The sequence below is a fragment of the Fulmarus glacialis genome, unplaced genomic scaffold (genome assembly GCF_000690835.1).
Source record: "Fulmarus glacialis isolate BGI_N327 unplaced genomic scaffold, ASM69083v1 scaffold15477, whole genome shotgun sequence".
Classification (NCBI taxonomy): domain Eukaryota; kingdom Metazoa; phylum Chordata; class Aves; order Procellariiformes; family Procellariidae; genus Fulmarus; species Fulmarus glacialis.
The window spans coordinates 488-10,851 of record NW_009223926.1 but is presented as its reverse complement, the minus strand read 5'-3'; the positions used below and the strand labels follow the sequence as shown (position 1 = coordinate 10,851).

Below are 10,364 nucleotides of genomic sequence, written 5' to 3'. Positions count from 1 at the left end.
AGCGAGCGGCTGGCAGCGAGCGTGTACAGAAAGGTCAGAGTCTGCAGTGTTTGGGAAATGAGTCACTTTCTGTGTGTGCGTAAAGTTTTAAGCTAGCCAGGCTCAGAGCGGCTCTGAAGATTTTGCATTTGACGGCTGGAACGGGGCTGTAAGACACCCCTCTGGGTTTTGCGTGTGATACCTTGCCTTAAATCTCACCTCTTCATCCCACTCCGGTGTCTCCGGGGACGTGAGGGGAGCTTGGGCTCCAGATCTGTGCATCTCCCGCAAGGGAGAGGGAAGGGGACGCTTGTCCTCACAGGGCTGGATGGGCTCTCTGCAAGTTCTGGCAGTCTTACTGTCTCTGTCCGGTTTTTGGGGGTCGGTCCTCAAAATAGCGTGATGAAGGCCTTGGGGTTTGTTGGTTCGCTTATTTATTGCGCTTCTCCTGCTGGGGTGGCTGCCTGAGGACCTTCTTCCTGCGTTAGTGCCAGGTCAATTGTCTTTGTTGATTTTAAGTAAATTTGGATGTAATAATGTGAGTTCTGGAAGGCAGTTAACTCCTGGGTTTCCTTGCCACGCTGCCCCAGCCGCGTTGCCTGTGAAGCCAGCGGTTGGAGGCAAAGCTTGCGGTTTGGGGGAAGGCCTTTCCAGCAGCCAGAGAAAGGCATTTGTGCTGGGTCCTCATCCGTCTCTGCCACCGGCTTCCTCTGTGATCCTGGCCAAATCACTTCGGTACTTGACGCCCATATCCTCCCAAGTCTGTTCGGCAGTCCCGTCCCAGGGCGTTTTCACCAGTAGCTGGAGCGTGTGGGTATTCTGAGAAGGGCAGTAGCTGTTTTGGAGGACTGGATTCAGGCCCTTTCCAGGTTTCTGAGCAGAGTGGCAGCAGATGTTTGTGTGTAAGTTAACAAGGTGCTGGGAATATGGCATTGGTCTTGGATGTGGCACCGGCTGGGAATTCGATCTTGGCAGGGGAAGAGTTATCTCTGAAAGAAGTGGTGAGAAAATTCTCGCTTGACTTCCCTTCCCCACCTGCCTGTAAGTTCCTGAGTCATGGAAATGAAAATCTCCTTGGCATACGCCCATGGTTTGGGCTAGAGGGTGTGGAAGAAGCTATGATTGGATTCTCAAAGCCTGTGGTTGTGATAAGAACGTACTGTACCGGAAGAAACAAATGTTAACCTTACTGGAGAGTAGAAGGTTTGTTATCTCTAGCTTTTATCCAACTGATACTTGAGCGAAACAGCAGGCTTGTGTCCTGCCGTGGCCAATTCATAATTACCAGCTAATGTGACGTTTGTTTTCTTGTGCTTTATTTGTAGGTTTGAAAGAAACTTTTGGACTGTGAATTGAGGCATTGGGTATGTAAATTTAAATTTTGTGCTTCCCCTCCTAACCTCCCCCCCTTCCTTTTACCATGTTGAATGAAATGTTTCATTAGACCCAGCTGGAATTTGTTTTCAGGAGAGCAGCTGCTCTGTAGAAAATACTGTACGTTCATATGCCGCTGGGGAAGGAGGAGGAGTTGGGGTTGTGGGAGGGGGTTGATCATGGAGGAATTTGACGCTGAAGATGCACATTCCAGCCCAAACTTCAGGCACAGGGAGATGTGGGCTTTCCTGGGTGCTGGCTGGGAGGACACCTCTGAGATGGGTCAATGGGTGTTGTGTTGGGGGAGGGCTTCATGTTCCTCGACTAACCCAAGCCTTGCTCACTGGGAGAGACGGGGCTGCGGTGTGGGTAGCAGCCCAGCAGGTTAGATGAGTTCTGCTCCTCACTGCCACCACCAGTTCATTGGGAAACTGTGGACAGGTCTTCTCCAGAGTGGCCACCACTCAGGATCAGGAAAGTAGTTTGCTGGTGGGTGAGGGTTGGTGTTCCACTGTGGGCTGGATTTTCCAGATGTTGAAATCCTTCAGCTTCAGTTGGGACCTTCAAGGCTTGTTTTGATTCCCATGGCAGGATTTGCAGCCAGCCAGTAGATGGATGAGGGGGATGGCTCCTGAGGAAGATCTGAAGGCTGGGAAGCTGTGTTGGGAGCTTCATGGAGATGAACCTGAGTGGTGGTGGGAGGAGTGGGCTGGGGTGGAGCCGTCATGGGTGAGGCAGGGAGAAAGAGGAGCCGGTTAGCTAATCCTCAGGAGGGTCTGGTTGCCTTCGCCCGCCAGCTTGCTGGGTGGGACTGAGACATGCCAGGTCTCGCTGCTGGCCAAGAGACTTCACGGGGCAGCCTGGCAGGCACTTGGTGTGGTGTAGGGCTGGTTGTCTTGGGACCGAGGAGCTGGTGCTGTCCCTACCAGCGGCAGTTGGCCATCTGAGCACATCCCAGAGCAGCAGCTGTCTCTTCACTGAGTTTAGGATACTTGCCTGGCTGCTTCTCCATTCCCATCTTCCTCCCACTTCTGTTTCGGGCAGACTCGAGATGGCCTCGCCGGCAGACAGCTGCATCCAGTTCACCCGCCATGCGAGCGATGTCCTCCTCAATCTCAACCGCCTTAGAAGCCGGGATATCCTGACCGACGTTGTCATCATCGTGAACCGGGAGCAGTTCAGAGCCCACAAAACAGTCCTGATGGCCTGCAGGTGAGAGCAGGGTACCCCCCTGCCTCCCTTCCCTGCTCCCTCCGCCTTTGGCCACCAGCAACACTGCTGCAGCCCTGGGGGGGCTCGTGGGGTTTACGGACAGGGAAACAGAGGCAGAGAAGCAGAATTGAAAGGCACTGCCAAGAGAATTGTACCTGCAATGGGATTAGAGCTGAGACCTTTTGCCTCTAGCGTGGTGCCCACACCTCTCTCCTCCTCGCGTGTCCACATCTGCCCACACGTAGCTCATGGAGACAAACAGGAGCACAGTAGATGTGAGGCACGTCCCTGAAGGCAAAGCACAAACGCTTTGCAGGGACAAGGGAGGGGAAGAGAGAGGAGGGAGGGCTGGATGCTCACTGGGGTGAGCAAGTCCTCTGTGACCGCAGTGTCCCCTGCCACTGCTATTTTTAGAGCTATTCCTCCCTGACTCCCAGGCTGCTGGCTGCACCCACCTTTGTTGATTTTTTTTCCAAGCCTGGTGGGGTCTGACATCCCTTTCCAGGTCCTAGGATTGCTGGAATTGCTTCCTAGTGAGTGCTAATTAACATCCCACCATTGCCCAGTTGAATTATGGCAGATGCCTTCCAGGTTCTCCTGCTGGCAAGGTATAAAGATTTGAAAAAGCCAAGGTTTGACTATTAAGACATCTGAAAAATGTTTTGCCAACATTTCCTGGTTTGTTTTGGTTTTTTTTTTTCCTGGTTAAAGAATGAGCGTGGATGCCCCAAAAGGCTTCTGAAAGAAACGAGTCACAGTGGGAAGGAGGGGGTGGTAAGAACAACAACAGAAAAAAAAAAAAGGGGAATTTCTAAATGGAGGCAGTGGGGAGTTGTTGAGCAGGTGAGATCTAAAAGCAGGCTGTTCCAGTTGGGAAAAGTGCCATGCAGAAGGTGCTTACTAAGCTGAGAAACCAAGCTTGATAATAAGGGGGAAGCTCAGGGAATTCTGTAATTGCCTCCTCCTCCCTTCCCATTCACGAACCCCTCTGTGCTAAGGTATTTCAGACAAATTCTCCTTTCTTCCTCTGAATTGTCATAACACTCGTCTTCTCTCCTGTCTCCTCCCTGCAGTGGCCTCTTCTACAGCATCTTCACTGACCAGCTCAAGTGCAACTTGAATGTCATCAACCTGGACCCTGAAATTAATCCTGAGGGGTTTTGCATCCTCTTGGACTTCATGTATACATCCCGCCTGAACTTGAGGGAGAACAATATCATGGCCGTGATGGCCACAGCGCTGTACCTGCAGATGGAGCATGTGGTTGATACCTGCCGAAGGTTTGTCAAATCTAGGTGAGCGCCGTGAATGAACTTTGGAGTGCCTGGGACAGTGTGTTTGGGTGGGAGGGGGGAGAACTGACAAAATATCTGCAAAGTTATCCTTACGGGCTGAAAATGACTGCGTCTCCCTCCTTTTTGCCTGGTTCCAGTGAAGCGGAGATGGTGTCTGCTGTGAAGACCCCAAGGGAAGAGTTTTTGGCTGGACGGATGCTGAGCCACCCAGAGGTGATGGCTTATCGGAGCAGAGATGTCTCGGAGAACGGCATGCCTCTCCAAAATGGGTCCTTCTGCAATGGGAGGGCCTTTGCACCTGGCTTGATCAACAGTTTGTCTGGATCCCCCATTTCCTACCATGGATACAGCCCTCTCCCTCTAAATAGCTTCCTAGTGGATGACGAGTTGCGAGAGATGAGGATGCCTCTCTCCGAACTCTCGAGGGCAGGTGCCTTCCCCAAGGAGAGGATCCTGCCATGCGACAGCTCCAGGACAATCCCCACTGAGTACATGAGAACCATTACCGACATCTCGGCCAACATGTGCCACGCTACCATCTACGCTCCGAAAGAAGGTGCTGCTGAAGAAGCCAGGAGCGACATGCACTACAGCGTAGCCTCTGGCCCCAAACCGGTCGTCCCTTCGATCCGGAACAATCCCTATTTCTCTTGCGACAAAGTGGCCAAAGAGGAGGAGCGGACCTCTTCCGAGGATGAAATCAGCCAGCACTTTGAGCCCACCAACACCCCCCTGGACCGCAAGGGACTCATCAGCCCCCAGAGCCCCCAGAAATCGGACTGTCAGCCCAACTCACCGACCGAGTCCAGCAGCAGCAAGAACGCCCGTATCAGTCAGAGCTCCAGCTCCCTCTTCACCAAGAGCCCCACAGACCCCAAAGCCTGCAACTGGAAGAAGTACAAGTTCATTGTCCTCAACTCTCTCAATCAGAGCACCAAGCAAGACAGTGCTGACCAGAACGAGATGGGAACCCTCTCACCTCGCACCTACATGCCCATGTCCACTTGCCAGCAGTCCATGGAGCCGGAGCATCTTAACGTGCAATCCCCCACCAAGATGAGCGTGAATGGAGAAGACTCTACTATCCCACAAGCGAGCAGACTCAACAATATCGTTAACAGGTGAGCAGATTTCCCCCCGGCCGCGAGAGGCAGGACTTCCCGCATTGTTGATGAGGGTTTGGAAGTGTGTGAAATAGCTGTAGCATTGGGCTGGGGAGTCCAGCCATGAGCAGGTGGAAGCCTCTGCATTTGGTAGAGCACTGCCAGTGACATCGGCTGGGTGCCAGCCATCGCCACCTTAGTGGTGCTAGCCTGGCCTGGCGATGGAATTGGGAACATTGGGTCAGGAATCCCTGGCTCACTTTGGCAGCTCTGGATGGTTTCTGGAGCCTGGATTTGCCTAACCTGGTTTTCACCAGACTCCCTGTGCCTCGAGCTTTTGGTTGGCTGTAAGCATTGGAAAGGCCAAACTACCAGGGAACAGTATGCTATCCTCTGACCTGGATGTTCCTAGAGAGCTTTGAGGTCATTTGGTGATGGGCATCTGAAGGATTGAGGCTCAGGGACCTGTTGTTGATCAGGGCTATGCTGTGCATCTCACCACAAAAGTGTCCCCATAAAACATGGCTGTCCCTTGTGTCTGGAAGGGTGCAAACAAGGGCCCAGTAGCTCAAGCACAGCAAGAGCCTTCTCACGGTTGTGTGCGTTGCTGTCCTTCCACAGGTCCCGGGATGGGTCCCCTCGGAGCAGCGAAGGGCAGTCCCCGCTGTACATGCATTCGTCAAAGTGCAGCTCCTGTGGCTGCCAGTCCCCACAACATGCTGAGATGTGCCTTCATACCCCTGGCTCAAACTTTGGAGAGGAGATGGGGGAAACTCAGTCTGAATACTCTGACTCCAGCTGCGGTGAGTCTTGCATCCATAGTCGCCTTTTTCAACCAGCAGGCAAGGGGGCTGTGCAGTCTGGGGATCCATCCAACCGGTGTCCTGTGTCCAAACAGGTAGTCAGACCTGTCCATGATGCTGGTGGATCCCAAGGTGCTTTACAGTCCCCTCTTAACTGGCTGACCAGCTGTGTGCATGTGAGGGACACAAGCACGTGGGAATTGCTTCCTTCCTCTCCTTCCCCAGCACCGTCCAGATACCTTGTGCAGGGAGTTAGTCACCTGCTGCAAACTTGGCAGCTAAGGACAGGAAACAAAGTGTACCCCACCCCACCAGAACCACAGGAGAACAAGCTTGGCAGATGTAATGACCCTAATGGGGATTGGGCAAGATGGTGTGTCTCATGCATCCGTCATGATATCTTCATTAACAGGGAGCCCAATGCGCACATCTGGAGAAATGCAGATAATGAGGCTTGCAATCTTGTTGCAAAACTCCACAAGCCCAGAGACAAGAATCTTTGCACCCATCTGCCTGTAGCTCAGGGAGGGGGAATGCAGAATTGTCACCTGTGGTGTGGGCAGAGATCCACGGAGGGAACCCCACTGTGGTGATGCTCAAAGCTACATACAGCATTTAAGAGTTAGGCACCCTCCTACTGGGGGGACCTGCCTTGTGCTTCAGATGATGATGGTCTTCCCATGTTCAAGGAAGACACCTGTACATCTAAAGGTTTAAGACCTCTAAAGGTGCTGGAGTTGCTCCAGAGCTGAACATCCATCCTTTGGAGGATGCCTAATAACTTGGGTGCCTTTGTGGACCACTCTGAAAGATGTCCAGGTGAGATGCTGGCTTCTTGGAAGCAGCTTGTGTCACACTGAAGGAGAGATGGCTCGTGATGACTTTGCTCTCTCAAACCATGCATGTTGTTGCTGTGTGACAAGGAGGTCAGGAGGTAATGGCATGGTGCAAGCACCGCTGACCACAAATGTCTGCACTTGGCTTCTTATTCCAACGCTTGTTCTGGCTGCCCCTCTCCACCACCCCAAGCCCACCCTGTGGCCCATCGAGGAGCTGGCCCACGCATTGCCCATCTCATTGCTCTCCTCTGTGCCCTCCCAGAGAACGGAGCCTTCTTCTGCAACGAGTGCGACTGCCGGTTCTCCGAGGAGGCCTCTCTCAAGAGACACTCTCTGCAAGTCCACAGTGACAAGCCCTACAAGTGTGACCGCTGCCAGGCCTCCTTCCGCTACAAGGGGAACCTTGCCAGCCACAAAACCGTCCACACAGGTACAGTGCTGGCCAAGGGGACAACTTTCTGAGGAGGCTGTGGGTTGCTGGGTTTGTCCCAGGTGCAGCACCCCCTGCTCTGTGTCACAAGCTGTCCCTGATGGGAAGAGCAAGGCACTTTTCTTGGCACTGCCAGGGAGCCCTTGGGCAGAGCAGCAAACCTGGGAACAGGGGAGATGCTGCCTGGCCTCACGGCAGGGATGGAGCTCAAGCTCCTTTGCTGTAAAGCACTGAGCACCGCTGTTTCTAAAGGCATGGCTGGGAGCAGATGTGTGGCTCCAGGTTACTTTGTGGTAGACTTAAAATTAAAAAAAAAAAAAATCAAAAGAACAAAAGAACACTTAGGGAGAAGTCTGGGATTTTTTTCCCCCTACATCCTAGAAATCCAGATCATATCTAGCCTGGCAGAAACTCTGCTGATGGGAAAATCTGTGAATGGATGGACTCTGAATCAGCACAATGAAAGCTGAGAAAGGAAGGGGATATTAAGGGTTTAGTCATTTGCTGACAAACCTAGGGAATTTTTTTTTTTCATGCTTTTATTAATGTTTAACATGTCAAAAGCCAGTTCACTAGCTGGGGAATGGAAGTCTGTGCTGACAACTCAGTGCTGCTGCACTGAGTTAGCCATAAATTCCCACAGTCTCAGCTGAGCTCCAGGTGAATGAGAAGACACAAGTGCCAGGGCAGGCTCGGAGGGTGCGTGGGGTCAAAGCCTGGAAACAAAAGAAAAAGGCAGGAAGGGATAGATGATGGCTGTGTCCCACTGCCTGTTGAGCCCATCTTCAACCATCCTAAAGAAACTAGTTAAAACCTTTTTGCAGCTCCCCCCATCACCGGGAGCCAGCAGCAGTGATTGTAACCGAATAATGACTTGGGAGCCGGATCTGCCTTGGCTTTCCACTCTATCAGCTCTTTTCGCTCCTGTAAAGAGGTGACGAACGGCCAAGGCAGGATGTGCTGGGAACCACGAGGAGCCCGAAGGGAGCCAGGTGGCCCTGCGTGGCTTACTGACGGCTGTAGGGAGACGCAGGCAACCAGCTGCTGTCACAGGGCCAGGAGGAGCGATGCTGTTAATCCTCGCTGGCAGAGCTGCCCGGCTTTCTCTCTTGCCCTGAAGGCTGCAGCTCCCAGCCAGAAAAAGAAAAGGTACCCACAGTGCCCGGGTACTTCCTGAGCTCACCCTGCTCCGGGGACACCGCGAGCTGTCCTGACCAATGCTGCTTGTCCACAGCCATCTCCAAAAGGGACAGGAGTCAGGGCTAGTGCTTCATGCCGTGGGGTCTGGCACCTGAAGGGACTTGGCTTTGGGGAGTGCCATGGATCATGGGGGCTGAGCATGCCTGTGCTTAATCCTTCACCCTTTCTTTTGGGCTCTGCAGGAGAAAAGCCGTACCGCTGCAACATCTGCGGGGCACAGTTCAACCGGCCGGCCAACCTGAAAACCCACACGCGTATCCACTCCGGAGAGAAACCCTACAAGTGCGAGACTTGCGGGGCCAGATTTGTCCAGGTGCATGTGGCCTCTGGGGCCTGCAGTGTCTGGGGAGGTGGGACATGGCTGGACCTGCCCAAGACCAGTGACACCTCATGGCAGAGAGGAGGCTGGTGGGCCATGCTCACTGCCTTGGGCAGCTCTTCCCGTGGTGTTGCGGGATAAATAGGGGCCTTAAGGTCTGTGTGGGCCAGTTTGGCTTATCAGGAAGCCTGATTGCTGCTTTTCGCTCCTCTCCTCCACTTGCTGTTAAGGATTGGAGATACCAGACCTCAGACACATGTGGCCCTGACTCCCAGCTAGAACCCAATAGGCCAAAAAAAGATGACTGGGCAGAACCAGTCATGTAGATGAGGTGCTTAGGGACATGGTTTAGTGGGCATGGTGGTTTTGGGTTGACGGGTGGACTCGATGATCTTAGAGGTCTGTAAATTTAAAGGAAAAAAAAAAAAAAACACCCACTCCCAGTGGGATGCCCTTGCTACCCAGTGGGATGCCCTCATCCCTGAGGCTGTCCTCACCCAGAGCTGCTCTCTCTAGGTGGCCCATCTCCGTGCTCACGTGCTCATTCACACCGGGGAGAAGCCGTACCCCTGTGAGATCTGTGGCACACGCTTCCGGCACCTGCAGACCCTCAAAAGTCACCTTCGAATCCACACGGGAGAGAAACCGTATCATGTGAGTGACCCTGCTTTTTTTGCGGGGGGGTGTCTCAGCAAGGGCTAGGGGAGGATGCTGCCAAACCTGGGGGCTTGGGAAGACACCAGGGCATTCACAAGGCCTGGTTGCAACACCCCAATGCCCTTCACCAGCCTCACGAGGCCCCACGCCAAGGTCACATCCCTGCTCCTCATGCCCCGTCCCCCTCTCGTGCATTAGCCGATGCCGACATGGTATTTCGTCGTGAGCGGCTGCATTGGAAACACTGACGTGCAGCCCAGGCTGGGTACATCTTAGCTGCTCTTCTTTTCTTCCACCCATCTGGAAGAAGGTCACACTTCTCCAAATAGCTGTGGCTTAAATTACAGCCGCCTACTGTGTGCGGGGATGGGGGAAAGGAGCAGACAGCCTGGCCTGGGGTCCCCTGTGCAGGTGGCACCCGCGCCGAGCGAGCAGCCTGCCCTGCCTTGCTTGCAGCCCTGGGGGCTCCCACCTCTTTGCTGAGAATTTCCTAGCTTTCCCCATCCGCTAGAGAGAGAATCGGAGCAAGGGATACTGTCCAGACATCGCTCTGGAGCCATTCGGCTTGGCAGGGGTCAAAAGCAGCTTCCGAAATAGACCCTGTTTGAGCGTCTAGATAAGGAGCTTGGTGCTACGTCCATCAGAGCCAGGGTCCTCTCTAAGGGACCTCGGCCTTTGTCCGTCCCATAAACCAAAATGTGCTGCTGAAAGCCTGGCATGGGATGCCCCCGCGTGCTGCTTCTCCTACCATGTCCCCACTTTTCCCTCGACCACTGGTATAACGGGCGCAGCATCCTGGGGTAGCTGGCAGAGGACAGGCATTTGCAGCGGGACCCCTGCCCTGAAGGGAAGGACGTGTCCCCTACCATCCCCACCATCGCGTTTCACACCCTCTGCCTTTGCCTCTCGCCCCGCAGTGTGAGAAGTGCAACCTGCATTTCCGTCCGCCCACAAAAGCCAGCTGCGGCTTCACCTCCGGCAGAAGCACGGGGCCATCACCAACACCAAGGTGCAGTACCGCATCTCGGCGAGCGAGGTGCCTCCGGAGCTCCCCAAGGCCTGCTGAAGGCAGAGGATTTCCCAGGAGGAGGTCGCCTTGTGGGGGGAGAAGCTGTCCAAAGGATACTTGCAACACTTTAAAAGAAAAAGGAAA

At 53.8% G+C, this 10,364-nt stretch overlaps 1 protein-coding gene across 1 annotated transcript; it reads left to right on the top strand.

Annotated features, from left to right (window-relative positions):
* Nucleotides 1–1,302: 1,302 nt before the first annotated feature.
* Nucleotides 1,303–10,359, top strand: LOC104079828 (B-cell lymphoma 6 protein homolog). The gene is given in 10 exon segments (XM_009581990.1): nt 1,303–1,343; nt 2,398–2,565; nt 3,639–3,860; nt 3,998–4,981; nt 5,585–5,766; nt 6,868–7,035; nt 8,418–8,548; nt 9,071–9,208; nt 10,129–10,158; nt 10,161–10,359. Coding segments are annotated over 9 exon segments (2,133 nt in total). The 5' UTR covers nt 1,303–1,343; nt 2,398–2,404; the 3' UTR covers nt 10,278–10,359.
* The last annotated feature ends 5 nt before the right edge of the window (nt 10,360–10,364 follow it).